Source organism: Pristis pectinata, chromosome 5 (assembly GCF_009764475.1).
Source record: "Pristis pectinata isolate sPriPec2 chromosome 5, sPriPec2.1.pri, whole genome shotgun sequence".
In the NCBI taxonomy this organism is placed as follows: Eukaryota; Metazoa; Chordata; class Chondrichthyes; order Rhinopristiformes; family Pristidae; genus Pristis; species Pristis pectinata.
In genome coordinates, this window is record NC_067409.1 from 7,709,724 (window position 1) to 7,732,101 (window position 22,378).

The 22,378-nt window shown below is 46.3% G+C and overlaps 1 protein-coding gene across 1 annotated transcript in view; it reads right to left on the reverse strand.

The window, feature by feature from the left end:
- Positions 1 to 22,378, reverse strand: part of LOC127570497 (pituitary adenylate cyclase-activating polypeptide type I receptor-like) — a 54,173-nt gene that overhangs the window by 11,672 nt on the left and 20,123 nt on the right. Inside the window, exons 3-7 of the mRNA XM_052016130.1 lie at positions 11,123 to 11,220; positions 10,908 to 11,037; positions 8,938 to 9,091; positions 4,444 to 4,504; positions 32 to 101 (exon numbers count right to left, since the gene is read on the reverse strand). Coding sequence (XP_051872090.1) covers positions 32 to 101; positions 4,444 to 4,504; positions 8,938 to 9,091; positions 10,908 to 11,037; positions 11,123 to 11,220 — 513 coding nt within the window. The remainder of the gene's footprint in view (positions 1 to 31; positions 102 to 4,443; positions 4,505 to 8,937; positions 9,092 to 10,907; positions 11,038 to 11,122; positions 11,221 to 22,378) is intronic.

Genomic DNA, 22,378 nt, shown 5'->3' on the forward strand with positions numbered 1-22,378 from the left:
TTTAATCTAAAAAAGAAATATTTTTACTTACAAAAATTGCCAACAATATGGCGCCTTTTATGACCCACCAGATATATAGGTTCCTGTTATCTTCCCAACATCTAGAAAGAAACCAAAACAATTATAAAGATGAGCAATCATTTAATTCTTCCAACAGTCTGTCACTGATATGGGTTCATACCTTGCATTGCTCATAAAAATATCTTTAGTTTTCTTCATTATAGCGTACGTGTGCTGACTGGGTGGCTAATTCCGAATGCAGAAGACAACCCAGGTGATCTTCTGCCTCAACTGCCCCACCCCTGCACTCCTGCCATTGGTCAACTGCCTGTCCATCCACAACTTGCCGTGCCCAATCAGAAAGCACTCAGACTCTTCATTGCCTAATCAAACGATTTTTGACAGCTCCTCAACGACCCTTTCTTTCCCTAAGTTATGACAAATATGCACACTATTCCAAGAGTTTTCTTTCGTGCCTCCCTAATTTATTGCCTGAGTTGCCTGTCACGGTGTTATTCGAACCAGGATTTAATTCCTGAGCGTCTGGGGCAATCCTGACCTCTTGGGCCTATGGTGAAATCCTTCATGGCCACTTAGTTGCACCTCTTGCCCACAACTGGAGCTCTGGAATTTCTCAACACTCCACAGGAAGAGTTCGTGAGAAAGTAACCTGGAACAAAGTAATTAGTCAGGAGCTCCAAGCTATTTTGGTTGGCTGAGAAATGGGAGATGGATTTTAATCCAGATTAATGTACAGGGATGCATTTTGGGAGTACCCTTGAGGCTAGGTCATACACCATGAATAGATATGTGCAGGCAGAGGAGATCTACTTTAATTTGGCATTGTGTTCGGCACAGACAATGTGGGCTGAAGGGCCTGTTCCTGTGCTGTACTGTTCTATCATCTAATGGTAGGAACCTAGGGAGTATTGAGGAGTGAGGGACCCTGGTGTACAAGTCCAAATACCCTTGAAGGTGACAGGACAGGTAGAACGGATTTGGGATGCTGGCCTTGATTAGTCAGTGCATTGAAGACAAGAACAGGGAGGTTACTGAGGTTATTGAGTTCAAGAGCCACGAGGTAATGCTGCAGCTCTATAGAACTCCGGTTAGATCACACATGGAGTATTCTGTTCAGTTCTGGTCATCTCCTTATAGGAAGGATGTGGAAGCTTTAGAGAGGGTGCAGAGGAGATTTAACAGGATGTTGCCTGGATTGGACAGTATGTCTTATTAGAATAGGTTGAGCGAGCTAGGGCTTTTCTCTTTGGAGAGAAGGAAGATGAGCGGTGACTTGATAGAGGTGTACAAGATGATAAGAGGCATAGATCGAGTGGACAGTCAGAGATTTTTTTCCTGGGCAAAAATGGTTCACACAAGGGGCATAATTTTAAGGTGATTGGAGGAAGGTATGGGGGGGTGTCAAAGGTATGTTTTTCACACACAGAGTGGTGGGTGCATGGAACACATTGCCAGCAGAGGTGGTGGAGGCAGATACATTAAGGACATTTAAGAGACTCTTAGATAGGCACATGAATGATAGAGAAATGGAGGGCTATGTGGGAGGGAAGGGTTAGATAGATCTTAGAGCAGGATAAAATGTCAGCACAATATCGTGGGCCGAAGGGCCTGTACTGTGCTGTAGTGTTCTATGTTCTATGTTCTATGATGAACATCATTGAAAACTTTCTCTTTGCTTGATAAAGTAGCCCAATCGTTATCTTGAATCAGTAACTATTTTCCAGTATCTTAGAGAAAGAGATTGAGACTTTTTTATTGATTAAATCTCATTTTAATTTCTCTGCTGGAAGAACTATCCCAGATCTACTTGCAAATCGTACCAAAGTCCCTTGTCCCAGGTACCAGTTCAATTAAGTCCCATTAAAATTTTTCCCCTCACCTTAAATATATGCCCTCTGGTTTTATATTCCCATAGACTGGGAAAATGTCTCTGACCATCCTTCCTATATATGCCCCTCATGATTTTATAAACCTTAATAAGACCATAAGACATAGGAGCAGAATTAGGCCATTCAGCCCATTGAGTCTGCTCCGCCATTCGATCAGGACTGATTTATTTTTCCCTCTCAATCCCATTCTCCTGCCTTCTCCCCATAACATTTGACACCCTTACTAATCAAGAACCTATCAACCTCCGCTTTAAATACACCCAATGACTTGGCCCCCACAGCCGTCTGTGGCAACGAATTCCACAGATTCACCACCCTCTGGCTGAGGAAATTCCTCCTTATCTCTGTTCTAAAGGGACATCTTTCTATTCTGAGGCTGTGCCCTCTGGCCCTAGACTCTCCCACTACTGGAAACATCTTCTCCACGTCCACTCTATCCTGGCCTTTCAATATTTGGTATGTTTTAATGAGATCCCTCTCATTCTCCTAAACTCCAGCGAGTACAGGCCCAGAGCCATCAAAAGCTCCTCGTACATTAACCCTTTCATCCCTGGGAGCATTCTTGTAAATCTCCTCTCGACCCTCTCCAACACAAGCACTTCCTTCTACAGATATGGGGTCCAAAACTGCTCACAATGCTCCAAATGTAATTTGACCAACACCTTATAAAGCCTCAGCATTACATCCTTGCGTTTATATTCTAGTCCTCTCAAAATGAATGCTAACATTGCATTTATCTTCCTTACTACCGACTCAACCTTTAGGGGATCCTGCATTGGGACTCCCAGGTCCCTTTGCAGCTCCAATTTCTGAATTCTCTCCCCATTTAGAAAATAGTCGATGCCTTTATTCCTTCTACCAAAGTGCATGACCACACACTTCCCTACGCTATATTCCATCTGCCACTTCTTTGCCCATTCTCCCAACCTGTCTAAGTCCTTCTGCAGACTCCCTGATTCCTCAGCACCACCTGCCCCTCATCCGTAATCCTGGCTACAAAGCCATCAACTCCATCATCCAGATCATTAACATACAGTATAACGTGAAAAGTAGCAGATCCAGCACCGACCCCTGCGGAACACCACTGGTCACCGGCAGCCAACCAGAAAAGGCCCCCTTCTTCCCACTCTTTGCCTTTTGCCAGTCAGCCGATCTTCTATCCATGCTAGCACCTTTCCTGTAATACCATGGACTCCTATCTCGTTTGGCAGCCTCATGTGCGGCACCTTGTCAAAGGCCTTCCGAAAATCCAAGTAAACATCCACTGACTCTCCTTTGTCTATCCTGCCTGTTAATTCCTCAAAGAATTCCAACAGATTTGTCAGGCAAGATTTACCCTTAAGGAAACCATGCTGACTTCGGCCTATTTTATCAAGTGCTAAAGTCATCCCTCAGCCCCCTACACTCCAGGGAAAACAGCCCCAGACAGTCCAGTCTCTCCTTGTAACTCAAGCCCTCCAGTCCTGGCAACATCCTTGTCAATCTTTTCCGCACCCTCTCTAACTTAATTACATCCTTCCTATATTATGGAGACCAGAACTGCGCACAATATTCCAGGTACAGTCTCACCAATGATTTACACAGCTGTAACGTGATGTCCCAACTCTTGTATTCAATGATCCATCCAATCAATGAAGGAAAGATGCCAAGCGCCTTCTTTGCCTACCTGTGTCACCACTTTCAGGGGACTATGTACTTGTACCACTAGCTCTCTTTGTTCCACCACACTCCCCAGGGCCCTGTCATTCACTGTGTGTGTTCTTCCCTGGTTTAGGAATCACTTTGCACTTGCCTGAGTGGAATTCCGTCTAGCTTTCCTTTGCCCACTTTCCCAGTTGATCGAGATTCCTGTTGTAACTTTAAACAACCTTCTTCACCACCAATTTTGGTGTCACCTGCAAACCTACTAATCCTGCCGGCTACATTCTCATCCAAACCATTTATATAGATGACAAACAACAGTGGACCCAGCACCGATCCCTGTGGCACACCACTGGTCACAGGCCTCCAATCACTAAAACAACCCTTCACTACCACCCTCTGACTCATTCCACCAAGCCCATTTTGTTTCCAACTGGCTAGATCACCCTGGTTCCCGTGTGTTCTCACCTACCAGATCAGCCTTCGGGACCTTTTCAAAAGCTTTGCTAAAGTCTATGTAGATAACATCTACCACCATGCCCTCATTGATCCCCTTGGTCACCTCTTCAAAAAACTCTATTAAATCATCTAGACATGATTTCCCACGCACACAGCCATGCTGGCTCTCCATAATCAGTGGTTGCCTTTCCAAATGCAGATAGATCCTGACTCTCAGAATCCCCTCCAGTAACTTATGCACTATTGATGTTAGGGTCACTGGCCTATAACCCTGGTGTGGGTTGATGGGCAGGTATTGGGTGAATCTAGCTCCCAAAAAATGTTATCCAATGTTTCTAAAAGCTACTTCTAAAACCATTCCTGAAGGCGTGGAATGTGAAGCAAGATACAAAAAGCAGCTGAGAAGCAGATTTCAGGAATGATTTTCACGTACCCTTCATTATCAATGAACAGCCTTAGAAAGATCCAGGCTGTCAATACAACGATCGGTGTACCTGTTGAGGCAGAGAGAAGCAAAACTGGTCAGGAAACGGTCATTCGAGCACATCCAGGCAACATCCACTTTACGTGAAAAATTTATTGCACCATCTCACAGCTCTCTCATTTGCTGCTGATAGTTGTCTGAAACCAGTTAGAATTGGGCATTGTTGGTGAATTTTTTTAATTCCAAAATAAATAAACTTTATTCATCATAAAAAGCAAACTATATACAACAGTAAAACAGTGCAAACCTTTACATTCGTGTATGGATCAATCATTAGTGTTACCTTCTTATATAAAAACACAGCACCAATGCCACATGTGTGGCTCCCTGGGGTACTACCCCAATCCCGTATTTACAATATTTAAGGGGCTTCCTCGCCTGACCCCGCTCCTCCCTCTCCAGTGGCAGAAGAACCCTAATCTGTAGTCCTTCCCCACCGAGCCCTTGTGTTGGCTGCACCCAGCTTCAGTGCGTCCCTCAGCACGTACTCCTGCAGCCTGGAATGTGCCAGTCAGCAGCTTTCCCCTACGGACATCTCACAGTGCTGGAAGACCAACAAATTTCGGGCAGACCAAAGGGCGTCTTTCACCGAGTTGATGACCTTCCAGCAGCAGTTGATGTCCATCTCTGTGTGTGTCCCTGGGAACAGCCTGTAGATCATAGAATCCTCCGTTACACAGCTGCTGGGCAAGGACCCTTGCACCTGTAGGCTGTGGTCCTGGTTCCATGCCCCCAACTTGGTCTTAGCTTGCTCCCTCACTCCTTTGCTTGTGATGGTAGGTATTTGACAATCAGAAAGTGCAGAGGAGAATGGAAGCGGGAGAAGTTGGGGATGGGATGATCTTCTCAGCCATTCTAGGGATATCCGAGTCAAATCTAATTGCCTTGCCCTGGGTCCAGTACCAGGACTTATTGATAGGAAATGTTTAGAGGGATATGAGCCAAACACAGGCAAATGTGGTAGGACTTACACAGTCAACAGTATGACTTGGAGAATGTTGTGGAACGTAGGGACTTAAGAGTACAAGCACATGGTTCCCTGAAAGTGGTGTCACATGTAGACAGGGGTGGTGAAGGTGTTTGCCACGCTGGCCTTCATCAGTGAGAGCAATGAGTATAGAAGTTTGGATGTTACATTGCAGTTGTACAAGACATAGGTGAGGCCACATTTGGAATACTGTGTTCAGTTTTGATCACCCTGCTGTAGGAAAGATGCCATTAAGCTGGAAAGAGTGCAGACAGGATTCACGAGGATGTTGCCAGGACTCGAGTAATGGAGAGAGGTTGAGCCGGTTGGGACTTTTTCATTGGAGTGTGAGGTGATCTTACAGAGGTGTATAAAATCATGAGGGGCATAGATAGGGTGAATGCGCATTCTTTTTCCCAGGTTTGGGGAATCAAGAACTAGAGGGCACAGGTTTAAGGTGAGGGGAGATTTAATAGGAACCTGAGGGGCAACTTTTTCACCCAGAGGGTGGTCTGTATATGGAACGAGCTGCCAGAGGAAGTGGTTGAGGAAGGTACATTATCAACATTTAAAAGGCATTTGGACAGGTACATGCGTAGGAAAGGTTTAGAAAGATATGGGTCAAATGCAGGCAAATGAGACTAGCTTAGATGGGCATCTTGGTTGGCATGGATGAGATGGGCCAAAGGGCCTGCTTCCGAGCTGTATGACTCCTAGACACTATGACGTCGCTCCAGAGGTACTTCTAGGGCCCTGTCATTTCCCAGAAGGGAAAATCATGTTGTGGTTTTAAATGCAATTACTTCACACAGAAGTAGTGCTGAAAATGAAAAGGCAGACACATCTCGAGAGGCAGCAGTGTGGGGGCAGGGACAAGAGGGAATCTTGTCACAGAAAGGGATTGTGTGAATGTGGCAGGCACTACTACATGCAACGCATGTTATTTTCCAACATTCAAACAGTCTTTCTCCAAGGGTAGGGGAGTCTAATACTTGAGACGTTGGTTTAAGGTGAGAGGGGAAAGATTTAATGGGGACCTGAGGGGCAAGTTTTTCACCCAGACGGTGTGAGTATGTGGAATGAGCTGCCGGATGAGGCGGAAGAGGCAGGTACAGTTATAACATTTAAAAAACACTTGGATGGATTCATGGATAGGAACAGCTTAGGGGGACGTTGGCAAGTGCAGTCAAATGGGATTAGCACAGATAAACATTTGGTCGGCATGGATGAGTTGGACCTAAGGGCCTGTTTCCATGCTGTATGACTCTGTGACTCTATGAATCAATTAATGCCACTGATACAAAGTTTTTAAATAATTCACAGCAAACTTTGCCAGCCCCAAAAGCCTGCACAGTTCAAACCCAAGAGTTGAGATTTATTACTTTGGAACTCGGATAGAAATTTTTGAAATGATGAGTTGGATTCAGTCTGGCCCGTCTTTGAATGAGGTTGTTCCAACTGGAGCCCTGTGCTGATAAAAGGCCTAAGCAGAACATTCAGCTATCATGGGGCTCTCCTGCACCCTCTGAAATAAACGCCCAAGACACGGCGAGCATTGTCCTTGGGGACTGAGGGGGAGGTCCCAATAGAGGAAAGCCTTTCCCAGTTCTGGACTGGGTAGCTGAGATTGCAGGAGTACAGATCACTGCAACTTTCTGGAAACCAAAGGACAACCTGATCCTTCGCCATTTTCTCAGTTTTATTTTGCCTCTCCTTCTCTGGATGAACAGTAAATGGGCTGGTGCTCTTATAGATCACCGTCATGAACAGATGGCCCTTTCCTAGTTCTCAGTTGTAGGGTGCACAATATATTACATGAAGCAGCATGTGAATAAATACTGTCTACGGGGGCTGTGATGCAAAGACCCAGGAGCGAGCCACACACCTCCCTCTGTGTGACAAGAAACAGCCGGAGTATCTTTCTCCTTACATTGGCCTCGGGTGTTGCTTTGGATTGTTGTTGTACTCAGGAGGCTGGAGAGCGGTGACCACCCTGTGTGTGCAGAAAGCTCAGTGAGCCAGATGCTCATCCCCTGCCGTAGATCTTTGCGTTGCTTCTTTGAGCAAACACCAAAAGTGGGAAGGATTTTTTCAATGTAATTAGTGTATGATCATTTGAACTCCTCGGTAAATCTCCTTGGATCCCCACCATCCGGGCCATGCCATCTTCTCACAGCTACCATCGGGCAGGAGGTACAGAAGCCTGAAGTCCCACACCGGCAGGTTCAGGAACAGCTACTTTCCTGCAACCATCAGGTACAGCCGAGGAGAAAGGCCACTCAGCCCATCGTGACTGTTCCAGTTCTTCCCATGAGCCATTCAATGAGTCTGCTGCCCCGCTTGTCACCCTTAACCCAGCAGTTGCAGACACAGCCCAGCCCAACACAAAAACCAGCCTCCCCTCCACGGACTCTGTCTACACTTCTCGTTGCCTCGGTAAAGCAGCCAACATAATCAATGACCCCACCCACCCAGACATTCTCTCTTCTCCGCCCTTCCATTGGGCAGAAGATACAAAACCTTGAAAGCACGTACCACCAGGCTCAAGGACAGCTTCTATCCTGCTGTTATAAGATATTGAACAGACCTCTTGAATCATAAAGATGAACTCTTGATCTTTCAGTCTACCTCGAAATTGCCTTGCACCTTATTGTCTACCTGCACTGCACTTTCTCTGTGACTGCAACACTACATTCTGCATTCTGTTATTGCCTTGTACTTCCTCAATGTACTTATGTTCCCTTGGTTATCTTGATGTACTTATGTTTTGAAATGATCTGTCTGGATGGCATGCAAAGCAAAGTTTTTCACTCTATCTTGGTACATGTGACAATAATAAATCAATTACCAAGTTTCCAAGGAATGTATCTAAATCCTTCTGAAGCAAATTCCTTTTGCCATGTTGCTATTAATTCAGCTTCCAAAGTGTGACATTCTTCCACACAGCATGTCAAAACTATTTTCTTGTCATCCTCCCACAATCCTACCCCTAGCTTATGACATTAGAGTCAGACATCACAGAAGCAGGCCCTTTGGCCCAATTGGTCTATACTGACCAAGACTCCCACCTGAGCTAGTCCCATTTGCCTGCATTTGGCCCACATCCCTCTAAACCTTTCCTATCCGTGTACCTGTCCAAGTACCTTTTAAGCATTGTTAATGTACCCGCCTCAACCACTTCCTCTGGCAGCTCATTCCATATACTGGGTGCAAAAGATGCCCCTCAGGTTCCTATTAAATCTCTCCCCTCTCACCTTCAATGCCAATGTGCGCTGCCTTAACTAAGGAGAAGATGATTAAGAACCTGTGAAAATCTGTACAAAATTAATGAAGGAATCACCCCCCCACCCAGCTGACCAACTCTCCCCAACTTTCACAAGGAAAACAAACGCCCCAGGGTGAGGTGAGCTAACCACAATCATCCCCGTGAATCCCAGGTGACCCGTGATGCAGGAAGGAAGACTGAAGATACCAACCCCAACCGGTCAGGCAGTAGCACCAGAAGTACTTTGCGTGTGCCACAAACGTGAGGCTGAGCAGTGTCTGCAGGTACAGCCCTTCCACCAGAAGCCACAAGATGTTAGCCAGGATACAGAAGTGAAAAAATGCAACGGCACCTTTACACGTCACCTGGAAAACCAAAAAAAACATGTGCAGCGAGTTTCACTGGGTCAGAGATGGGTCGTGCACCGCATGGTCCACATACTTGTTCGGTATTCTCACATCTTCCTTCCAACACAGAAGGAGGCCACATCCCACCCCACCATCAGTAGTATCTACAGGAGGCGCCACCTCAAGAAGGCAACGTCCATCATCAAAGATCCCCGCCATCCGGGCCGTGCCATCTGCTCGCTGCTACCATCGGGCAGGAGGTGCAGAAGCCTGAAGTCCCACACCACCAGGTTCAAGAACAGCTACTTCCCTTCAAACATCCGGTTCTTGAACCAACCTGCACAACCTTAATCACTACCTCAGTATAGCAACACTATGACCACTTTGCACTACAATCAACTTTGTTTTTTATTGTTCTAATTGTGTTTTCTAGTAAAAATTGTGTATAACTTATGTTTAATTTATGTTTTTCTTGTGAATGCTGCTTGTATGACGCTCTGTGCCTGTGATGCTGCTGCAAGTAAGTTTTTCATTGCACCTGTGCACACATGGACTTGTGCAGATGACAATAAACTCAACCTTGATTTTGTGCCTATTGAGTCTATATCGGCTCACACTTGTCCCCCACTTCTTTCTCTCTAACCTATGGAGAAAGCATGATCAGTAACTTTGTGGATGTCATGAAAGCTGGTGCTGTGGATAGCCAGGAAGGATGTCCAGACTTCAATAGGTTATTGATAAGATAAGATTTCTTTATTAGTCACATGAGCATCGAAACACCCAGTGAAATGCATCTTTTGCTTAAAGTGTTCTAGGGGCAGCCTGCAAGGATCGCCACGCTTCTGGAGCCAAAGTAGGGCAGAACATTGGCAGGTGGAATTTAAGCCCAACAAGTCTCTTTCCACAGATGCTGCCTGACCTGCTGAGTGTTTCCAGGAGACACGAGACTGCAGCTGCTGGAATCAGAAGCAACAATCTGTGGGAGGAACTCAGCAGGTCGAGCAGCATCTGTGGGAGGAAAGGAACTTATAATGTTTCGGGTCTAAACCCTGCATCAGGACTGAGAGTGGAACGGGGGAGATGACCAGTATAAAGAGGAGAGGGTGAGTGTTTCCAGCATTTTCTGTTTTGCTTATTTCAGCTTTCCAATATCTGTAGTTTTTTTTAATATATTTTTCATTTACAGCCACTGAAATTCAGAGAATCATCAAATGGCCACAGCAAAGTTTACAGTGGCACGGCCAGTAAAGTCAGTGCTTCATAGTTGCAGAAACCGGGGTTCAATCCTGACCTCAGGTACGGTCAGCGTGGAGTTTGCACGTTTCCCCCTGTGGTCATGTGGTTTCTCCCTAAATGTTCTGCCTTCTTCCCTCGTCCCAAAGCCGTGCGGGTCGGTAGGTTAATTGGCTGCTGTATGTTGCCCCCTAGTGCGCAGGTGAGTGGTGGAATCCAGGGGGAGTTGATGGGAAAGCGGGGAGAATGAAGATGGAATTAATGTAGTTGGATGCTTGATGGTTGGTGCAGACTCAGTGGGCCAAATGGCCTGCTTCTGTGCTGTATCTATGACACTGTAGGGCCACTTGGCCCATCGTCTCCACACAGTTTCTGAGTTACTATTGCAAAACATGAGTCAAACACACAGAATGATCCCACTAGGAGCACTGACCAGATTATCTACTTCAAACCTTGGCTGATGAATAGACATTGACTGGTTCCCTGGGGTGAACTCTAATGTCCTTACACTTTTGCTTCCAACTGAGAGAGCCTTGGCTCAATACATCGACTAGTCAATACAGCGTTCACATCACCTGAAAGGTACTGAGGGACATCGTACCGTGGATGAACAGGAATTCGTGTCCTTCATGGAAAACAAGACCATGTCCTTGATGAAGACTGACGTAGCTCGAAGGATGAAGGAGATAAAGAGGTTAATATGGATGTAATTCCGAGTGCAGTGAAATTTCCTGGGTGGAGAGACACAGAACTAGTCACACATGCAATGCATTGGACAAGCAACCACCCAAAACTGTAGTGAGTCAAACCTCTTACCTGAAGGCTGTAAAGATTATAACAGCAGTAACCAGGGCAATCAGGGATGTTGCATATCCGGCTGTGTACACTTGTTTCAGAGTCAGAAGGGAGGAATTCTAGTTTAATGATAAAAAAAAATGTTCAGAGGTGCATCATGTGAAACAAACAAGTTGCATCGGAGAAGAATATAAGAGGACTTAAGAAGTAGGTAGACTAGTTGGCTAATAGAGCCTGTTCCACTATCCAATAAGGTCATGGCCCACCCATTCTTGGCCTTGTTGTGCCAGAGTTAAACAGGCTTGTTCGCAGATCTGATAGAAATAAGCCTTGGCACGCCATGCTGCACACAACACACTCTATTGCTAAGTTACGACAAGTGGTACTTACCTCAGAAGCGCGCCTGAGCCCGTTTAACTGCAATGTCCCGTTTCAATCAGTCCACATAAGATAAGGTATCTTTATTAGTCACACGTACATCGAAACACACAGTGAAATGCATCTTTTAAGTAGAGTGTTCTGGGGGCAGCCTGCAAGTGTCGCCACGCTTCCAGCGCCAACATAACGTGCCCACAACTTCCTAACCCATACGTCTTTGGAATGTGGGAGGAAACCGGAGCTCCCGGAGGAAACCCACGCAGACACGGGGAGAATGTACAAACTCCTTACAGACAGCGGCCGGAATTGAACCGGGGTCGCTGGCGCTGTAATAGCGTTACGCTAACTGCTACACTACCGTGCCTGCCCAAACTATTTGGCTCGAGGGATGACTTTCAGTAGATCGCAGCGAGGCAGCTGCTCTGCTACTTACGAAACCCTGAGCCTGAATTAGGTCGTCGGTGAATATTTTGGCACCGGGTTCCCCACGAACATGCAGTGTGCTAAACAGGTTTAGAGGCAGCGCCCGTCCGTCTGCACTCCAGGCCAGTAGCAAAGGCAATTCACGGCCAGGCCAACCGGCGAGCCGCTCGGGTATCATTCCGTTTAGGCGGGATTCTGATTTAGAGGCATTCAGTCATAATCCCGTGGATGGTAGCTTCGCACCATTGGCTCCTCAGCCAAGCACATACACCAAATGTCCGAACCCGCCGTTCCTCTCGGACTGAGCAGGATTACCATCTCAGTGTCAGTCACGGCCTAACCTGTGCTGAGCCCAAATCCAAGAGACCTCACCACCGGTGTGCTCACTCTTTTATACCCTCCACCCCCGACCTGGGTCAATCCTTTGTCCAGGTTGACCCATCACATGACCATTGCCTCAGGCACTGCAGGCTCATGTCTGCAGAGACAATCCCTTGGTCACTTAGCACCCAGGGCACCCTTTCCCCGCGTGCACACACACACACATTTGATCCCAGCAATTGTTCCTTGCGCTCTCTGGCCGACATTTCAGAATTCTTACTACCGGTATTAGTACCGAATTAGTACTTCTCTTCTGCTCCTTGACTCCCTTGAAGTTCAAACATTTGGCGGTCTCTGCCTTAAATACATGTAATGGCTCTTTTTCCCCAGGGGAGAAATATCAAATACTGGAGGGCATAGCTTTAAGGTGAGAGGGGGAAAGTTTAAAGGGGATGTGCAAGGCATTTTGCTTTTTACACAGAGAGTGGTGGGTGCCTGGAACAGGCAGCCAGGCCTGTTAGTGGGAGCAGATACAATAGTGGCGTTTCAGGGGCTTTTAGATAGGTACGTGAGTATGCAGGGAATGGAGGGGTATGCAGGCAGAAGGGATTAGTTTAATTCGGCATTGTGTTCGGCACAGACATTGTGGGCTGAAGGGCCTGTTCCTGTGCTGTACTGTTCCATGTTCTACGTTCTATGACTCCACCTGCGCAGCTCTCTGGAAGAGCAAAGTTCCCAAAAGTCGTGCCCCTCTGATAAAAGTAATTCCTCCTCTGTTTGAAATGAGCAACCTCTTATTCTCAAATTACATCTCCAATTCTCAATACACCCACCAGAGGAAACATCTCCTCGATACCCATTGTGTCAAGCTCCCTCAAAAACTTACATGGTTCAGTAAGCACCATAGAACCATAGGACAGTACAGCACAATACAGGCCCTTTGTGCCGACCTTTAAACCTCGCCTAAGACTATCTAACTCCTTCCTCCCACATTTTCCCCTACTTTAAATTCTTCCATATGCTTATCTAGTAATCTCCTGAATTTGACCAATGTACCTGCCTCCACCACCACCCCAGGCAGCACATTCCATGCCCCAACCACTCTCTGGGTAAAAAACCTCCCCCTGATAGCTCCCTTGAACTTCCCACCCATTATTTTAAAGACATGCCCTCTTGTATTGAGCATTGGTGCTGGGAAAGAGGCGCTGGCTGTCCACTCTATCTATTCCTTTTATATTTTGTACACCTCTATCATGTCTCCCCTCATCCTCCTTCTCTCTAATGAGTAAAGCCCGAGCTCCCTTAGTCTCTCCTCATAATCCATACTCTCCAAACCAGGCAGCATCCTGGTAAATCTCCTCTGCACCCTTTCCAACATCTCCACATCCTTCCTATAATGAGGTGACCAGAACTGGACACAGTACTCCAAGTGTGGTCTAACCAGAGTTTTGTAGAGCTGCATCATTACTTCACGGCTCTTAAACTCGATCCCACAACTTATGAAAGCTAACATCCCATAAGCTTTCTTAACTACCCTATCCAGCTGTGAGGCTACTTTCAGGGATCTGTGGATATGAACCCCCAGATCCCTCTGCTCCTCCACACTCCCCAGAATCCTGCCATTAACCTTGTACTCCGCCTTGGAGTTTGTCCTTCCAAAGTGTACCACCTCACACTTCTCCAGATTGAACCCTGTGGGACACCGCTAGTCACAGCCCTCCAATCCGAATGCACTCCCTCCACCACAACCCTCTGCTTTCTACAGGCAAGCCAATTCTGAATCCACACGGCCAAGCTCCCCTGCATCCCTTGGCTTCTGACCTTCTGAAGAAGCCTACCATGTGCAACCTTGTCAAACGCCTTACTAAGATCCATGTAGACCACATCCACTGCACTACCCTCATCAATCTTCCTGGTCACCTCAAAGAACCCTATCAGGCTTATGAGGCAAATCTTCCCTTCACAAAGCCATGCTCTCTGTCCCTAAGTAGTCCATGTTTCTCTAAATGTTCATAGATCCTATCTCTTAGAATCTTTTCTAACAGCTTACCCACCACAGACATAAGGCTCACTGGTCTGTAATTCCCTGGACTATCCCTACTACCTTTTTTGAATAAGGGGACCACATTCGCTACCCTCCAATCCTCTGGTACCATCCCCATGGACAACGAGGACTCAAAGATCCTAGCCAACGGTTCAGCAATCTCCTCCCTCACCTCACGAAGCAGCCTGGGGAATATTCCCTCAGGCCCCAGGGACTTACCTGTCCTAATATTTTCTAACAGCCCCAACACATCCTCTCTCTTGATATCTACATGCTCTAGAACATTACCCTTACCAACACTGTCCTCAGTATCATCAAGACCCCTCTCCTTGGTGAATACTGTAGAGAAGTATTCATTGAGAACCTCACCCACTTCCACAGCTTCCAGGCACATCTTCCCACCTTTGTCTCTAATCGGACCTACCTTTACTCTCGTCATCCTTCTGCTCTTCACATAAGTGAAAAAAGCCTTGGGATTCTCCTTAACCCTACTCACCAAAGCCTTTTCATGTCCGCTTCTCGCTCTCTTCAGCCCCTTCTTAAGTTCCTTCCTTGCTACCTTATATTCCTCATGAGCCCTGCCTGATCCTTGCTGCCTACACCTTATGTATGCTGCCGCCTTCTTCCTAACTAGTTGTTCCACCTCTCTTGTCACCCATGGTTCCTTCACCCTGCCATTCCTTCTCTGCCTCACCGGGACAAATTTATCTCTAACATCCTGCAAGAGATCCCTGAACAATGACCACATCTCCATAGTACATTTCCCTTCAAAAATGTCATCCCACTTCACACTCGCTCTCATTTGTCTGAACTCCAATGGCCTAACTTGCTCAACCTTCATATCACAGCCCTTTCATTTCTGTATCAATCGACAAACCTTCTCTGCATTCTCTCCAATGCAAATATATCCTTCTGGTTACAGATTGACAATCCAAAGATTTATCCTGATTCTCTGTCAATGGACCCTTCAGCCCAACTGGTCCATGCCAACCAAGATTCCCATCTAATCTAGTCTCATTTGGCCCATATCCGTCTAAACCTTTCCTATCCATGCACCTGTCCAAGTACCTCTTAAATGTTGTTAATGTACCTGCCTCAACCACTTCCTTCGGCCGCTCGTTCCATATACTGACCACTCTCTGGGTGGAAAGGTTGCCCCTTTGATTCCTATTAAATCTTCCCCCCATAAGTTTGGTCCTCTGGTTCTTGATTCCCCAACCCTAGAAAAAAGCATTGACCCTATCTATGCCCCTCAATTTTATACACCTCTATAAGATCACCCCTCATTCTCCTACGCTCCAATGAAAAAAGTCCCAACCTGCTCAACGTCTCTCCACAACTCAGCCCCTCGAGTCCCGGCAACATCCTCATAAATCTCCTCTGCGCTCCTTCCAGCTTAGTGGCATCGTTCCTATAGCAGGGTGACCAAAACCTATAGCAGCCTCACCAAAGTCTTGCACAACTGTAACATAACACTGCAACATAGCGTGCCAAATGCCTTCTTCACCGCCCCGTCTACCTGTGACACCACTTTCAGGGAACCGTGTACTGATACTCCTAGGTCCCTCTGTTCTACAACACTCCCCAGGGCCCTGCCATTCACTATGAGTGTCCTACCCTGATTTCTCTCTTTCAAGTAGTTAGCCAATCCCCCAAACATGCCAAGATACATGAAAAACACTACAACGCTGGAGGAACTCAACATGCCAAGATACAACCCACCAATATCGCTTTTTGCACTACTTGCAAAATTTTTTTGTCTGCGTTTATTGTATGTCCTCTGTTCTATGTATGTCCCCTGTTGTGTGAGTCTGGGGGAAATGACATTTCGTTCCTCCATGTGTTTTTATAGCACCTGGGTCAATGACAATAAAGTATCACTTGACTTGACTTGACTCTTGTGCAGTAACCTGTTATTTGGTACCTTATCAAATATCTTCGAGTCATAGAGTTGTTTAAAGTGCATTCGTTCTGTACCCCATTTATTAATTATTACCATTGGGGTCTTCCTCGATGAAGACAGATCCAAAGGAATTATTTAGAAGTGTTTCAATTCTTGTCTGTTTGATATTCAGCCCTTCAATCCTGTTCTATCATTGTTAATACAACACAGAAGGATGCCACTCAGACAATCAAGTCCATGCCAGCTCCTAACACAGCAACCCCATTGGTCCCAATCCCCCCTTATCTCCCTGCAGTACCAATAAAAACCTTTCACATGTCCATCAACTCACTTTGATTCTTCTGCCCCCACGGATGCTGCCTGACCCACTGAGTTTCTCCAGCACATTATTTTTTTGTTCCAGATTCCAGCATCTGAGGTCTACGTGTCTCTCTCTGTCTCAATTCTTTCGCCACTCACCCACACACACAATTTCCAGCGGCCAATTACCCCACCAACCCGCACGTGTTGGAAGTGTGGGAGAAAACCGGAGCCCCTGGAGGAAGCCCACTGTGAGAGCGTGCAAACTCCACACAGACAGCACCCAGGGATCAGGATTGCACCCGGGTCACTGGAGCTGTGAGACAGCGGCTCTACCAACCAAGCCACTGAGCCGAAGTCTGCTCATGCAGAGGATTCAATTACATTGACGCAAATTACTTTTAAACAGGCCAGTCATAGAACTTAAAAGTGAATGAGACTAAGTAAATATATTAAACTGTTTAGAAAAAGCTTAGGAGACGGAACTATAGCAGTGATCATGAATTGGTTAGAGGTTAAAGGCATTAAATAACAAGTTAGAGTAGAAAATGGAGCAGAAAATTGGATTAAAGGGCAGTGATTGGGTCCAGAGGAAGAAAACAAAGTGCGTGTCGAGCAGCATCTGTGGAGGCGGAGGGATAGTTGCCGCTTCAGACCGAGACTCTGCGTCAGGACTGAGAGTGGAGAGGGAAGATAGCCATAATATGGAGGTGAGAGGGAGGGGTGAAACGGAGGCTGGCAGGTGATAGGTGGAAGCAGGTGAGGGTGAGGTACGATGGGCAGGTGGAGCCAGGTGGGTGAGGGGGAGGGCAGAGTTTTGAGAGAGAGGCTCGAAGCTGATGTCAAAGTCCAGCTTATTAACATCTGCACAAGTCCGTGTGTGCACGGGTGCAATGAAAAGCTTACTTGCAGCAGCATCACAGGCACATAGCATCAGATAAGTAGCATTCATTAGAAAAACATAAATTGATCATAAATAGTACACAATTTTTACAAGAACACATAATTAGAACAAAAAAAAACCAGTCCATTTTAGTGCAAAGCGGTCCTAGTGTTGCTAACACTAGTGTTTAGGGTTGTGCCAGCTGGTCAAGAACCGAATGGTTGAAGGGAAGTAGCTGTCCTTGAACCTGGTGGTGTGGGACTTCAGGCTTCTGTACCCTCCTGCCCGATGGGAGCTGCAAGAAGATGGATCTTTGATGATGGATGTTGCCTTCTTGAGGCGGCGCCTCTTGTAGGTACTACCGATGGTGGGAGGGATGTGCCCGTGATGTATTGGGCAGAGTCCACTACTCTCTGCAGCTTCTTGGCATCATCTGGTAGATGATAAGTGGAACCAGGTGAAGGGGGTGGGGATGATGGTGTGGTGAGAGAGAGAGAAAGAGACAAGCAACAAAGAAGCATGATGAAATGTGGAGTGGGGCTCTGTTAATCGTGATGTTTGGGTACCTGGCTGGTATCAATGCAATGGAACAAACAGACAAAGCACGTCTGTGAAGGAGTTTATGGTTCAAACCTAAATAGACAAAGACAATCTGAGGTAAAGAGACAGTGCTAGACTCTATTACTTTAGTCTCACACCCCACCGAGAAGTCCCAACAGGCTTGTGATAAATCTGACCCTACTGATGAGACCCACAATGAATTGGAATTAGCGGTTAGCGTAACACGATTACAGCGCCAGCGAATGGGGTTCAATTCTGGCTGCTGTCTGTAAGGAGTTTGTACGTTCTCCCCATGTCTGCGTGGGTTTCCTCCGGGTGCTCCGGTTTCCTCCCACATTCCAAAGACTACGGGTTAGGAAGTTGTGGGCATGCTATGTTGGCGCCGGAAGAGTGGCAACACTTGCGGGCTGCCCCCAGAACACTCTCAGTAAAGCAAAAAGACACATTTCACCAGGTGTTTCAATGTACATGTGACTAATGAATAAATATCTTAAATATCTTAATATTATTATTGTCACATGTATCGAGGTTCAGTGAAAAACTTGTCTTGCATACTGTTCATACTTCATACGACAGTGAGTCTTACTTCAGTGGTGGGCAAATTACTGGAGAAGATTCTTAGAGACAGGATTTATGGGCATTTGGAGAAACATAGGCTGATTAGGAACAGTCAGCATGGCTTTGTGAGAGGCAGGTCGTGCCTCACGAGCCTGATTGAATTCTTTGAGGATGTGACAAAGCACATTGATGAAGGTAGAACAGTGGATGTGGTGTACATGGATTTTAGTAAGGTGTTTGATAAGGCTCCTCATGGAAGGCTCATTCAGAAAGTCTGGAGGCACAGGATCCATGGAAAATTGACTGTGTGGATTCAGAATTCGATTGCACATAGAAGACAGAGGGTGGTTGCACATGGAGCGTATTCAGCCTGGAGGTCGGTGACCAGTGGTGTTCCGCAGGGATCTGTTCTGGACCCCTGCTCTTTGTGATTTTCATAAATGACTTGGATGAGGATGTGGAAGGGTGGGTTAGTAAGTCTGCAGATGACATGAAGGTTGTTGGTGTTGTGGATAGTGTAGAAGGTTGCTGTAGGTTACAACAGGATATTGGTAAGATGCAGAGCTGGGCTGAGAAGTGGCAGATGGAGTTCAACCTGGAAAAGTGATACCCTTTGGAAGATTGAATTTGAAGGCAGAATACAAGGTTAATAGCAGGATTCTTAGCAGTGTGTAGGAACAGAGGGATCTTGGGGTCCACGTCCATAGATCCCTCAAGGTTGCCACACAGGTCAATAGGGTTGTTAAGAAGGCATATGGTGTGTTGGTCTTCATTAGTCGGGGTATTGAGTTCAAGAGCCGCAAGATAATGTTGCAGCTTTATAAAACTCTGGTTAAACCACACTTGGAGTATTGTATTCAGTTCTGGTCACCTCATTATAGGAAGGATGTGGAAGCTTTAGAGAGGGTGCAGAGGAGATTTACCAGGATGCTGCCTGGATTGAAGAGCATGTCTTATGAGGATAGGTTGAGTGAGCTGGGGCTTTTCTCTTTGGAGAGAAGGAGGATGAGAGGTGACTTGATAGAGGTGTACAAGATGATAAGAGGCATAGATCGAGTGGACAGTCAGAGACTTTTTCCCAGGGCGATAATTGCTAACACAAGGAGGCATAATTTTAAGGTGACTGGAGGAAGGTATAAGGGGGATGCCAGAGGTAAGTTTTTACACAGAGAGTGGTGGGTGTGTGGAACACACTGCCGGCAGAGGTTGTGGTGGCAGATACATTAGGGACATTTAAGAGACTTTTAGATAGACACATGAATGATAGAGAAATGGAGGGCTATGTGGGAGGGAAGGGTTAGATAGATCTTAGAGCAGGATAAAATGTCAGCACAACATTGTGGGCCCAAGGGCCTGTACTGTGCTGTAGTGTTCTACGTTCATACAGATCAATTCATTGCACAGTGCACCGAGGTAATACAAGGTAAAACAGTAACAGGGCATTGTGTGGACAAATGAAGCTCAACATAGAGGCAACAGAGATGTCGGAAAGGAAATATCACAATACCAGCTTCCTATCAGAAAGACAGTAGAGAGGTACCCAGATCTACTGCTCTATCTGCAGTAATGTGGGTCACTATGCTCGGAACTGCCTGTTACCGTGCTGTATAAATAAAGTTTGAAAGTAAAGTTTTAAGGGGAAAGTTTAAAGGAGATGTGCAGGGCAAGTCTTTTACACAGAGAGCGGTGGGTGCCTGGAACAGGCTGCCAGGGGTGGAGGTTGCAACAGGTATGATAGTGGTGTTTGTTAGATAGATACATGAATATGCAGGATGGAGAGATATAGATCAGGAGCAGGCAGATGGGATTAGTTTCAATTGGCCTCATGGTTGGCACAGACATTGTGGGCTGAAGGACCTGTTCCTGTGCTACACTGTTCTCTGCTCTATGTTCCAACCCTTGCACCTGATGGCCGGGGAAGGGCTGTATTTGTGAGTACAGCCTTCACTTTCCAAAGTTGTTTAAAGATGGATTTTGACAGAGTAAATGCAGTCAAAGGTGATTCCAATGGTGTGAGTGGGACAGTAGCCAGAGGAGTGAATGACACTGGCAAAAGAGATAGAGAGGGAGATGAAAGAATTTTGCTTTTTGGAAAAGGGGATTGCAATCTCCATACTTTGAATTGGAATTGGAATTGGTTATTATTGTCACTTGTACTGAGGTACAGTGAAAAACTTGCCTTGGATACCGTCCGTACAGATCAATTCATTGAGGTAGTACAAGGTAAAACAATAACAGAATGCAGAATAAAGTGTCACAGCTACAGAGAAAGCGCAGCGCAGGCAGACAATAAGATGCAAGGTCACAACGAGGTAGATTGTGAGGTCAAGAGTCCATCTTATCATACTAGGGGACCATTCAATAGTCTTATAACAGCGGGATAGAAGCTGTCCTTGAGCCTGGTGGTACGCGCTTTCAGGTTTTCTTCTGCCCGCAAGAGAGATTCAATACTAACTTTACCAAGAGGGATGGGTGGGAGGAGATGGATCTCTTACTGCTGGTGGTTCACAGTTGCAGAGACCTGGGTTCGATCCCGACCTCGGGTGCTGTCTGTGTGGAGGTTGTACCTTCTCCTTGTGGGTTTCCACCAGGTTCTCCAGTTTCCTCCCACATCCCAAAGATGTGCAAAGACAGAAGAGACTGGTGCTGGGATCTGGACCATAAAACAGAACGCCGGAGGAACTCAGCAGGTCGAGCAGCATCTGTGGAGCAAAAATGGTTTGAGTTGGCGTTTTGGGTTGAGGTCCTGCATCAGGACTTGACGCTGGGTTCTGATGCAAGGTCCCAACCCCAAACATCGACTTCTACCTCTTGCCTCCAGGGACACTGCTTGACCCACTGAGCTCTTCCGCTAGATTGTTTGTCATTCCAAAGACATGAGGGTTGGTAGTTTAATTGCCTGCTGTAAATGGTCCTCAGTGTGTAGGTGGGTGGAGTTATTGGGAATAGAGTCATGGAGCTATACAGCATGCAAAAAGGCCCTTCAGCCCAACTTGTCCCTGCTGACCAAATTGTCGACCTGAAATAGTTCCATTTACCTGCATTTGGCCCATATCCCTCTGAATGTGGGAAAAATAAAATGGGTTAGCATAGAATTAGTGTAAATGTGTGCTCTGTGATCAGTACAGACTTGGTGGGCCGAAGGGCCTGTTTCTGTGCTGTATCTCTCGATGACCCTAAATATAGGTTAATGGGAAGCTAATTGACTTGTGTGAGATGGTAAGACCATAAGATAAAGGAACAGTATTATCTGTGGGCTACGTTCCTTTGTGTGGGTCGCTTTGATTTCCATTTCACCAACTTCTTACTCAGTTATTTGAAAGAATGGGTGGAACTGAGTGGAGGTATTTGTGAGGGAGATATCTGATGGAAAGGTGCAATGCTCAAATCTTCTGTAAGTTAGATATCTCTTATTTTCCATCTGATTGCTTGCCTTGGGCTCACCTGTTGTGATTCAGTGGGTTATGGGTTCATTCCATAAGATATAAGAGTAGGATTAGCCCATTCGGCCCATCGAGTCTGCACCGCCATTCAATCATGGCTGAGTTTTGTTTTCAACCCCATTCTCCTGCCTTCTCCCGTAACCCTTAGCCCCTGCTTACCTATGGAGAACCTGTCAATCTCTGCTTTAAATACACCCAATGACTTGGCCTCCACTGCCCTCTGTGGCAACGAATTCCACAGATTCACTGCCCTCTGGCTGAAGAAATTCCTCCTCATCTCAGTTCTAAAGGGACATCCCTTTATTCTGAGGCTGTGCCTAATCCAGATACAAATACAGCACAGAAACTGCCCTTCGGCCCATCGTCCATGCCAGCCACCAAGTACCGATCTATACCAGTCCCATTCACCAGCATTTAGTTCCCAGCCTGCCACACCATGGTGATTCAAGTGCTTACCCAGATA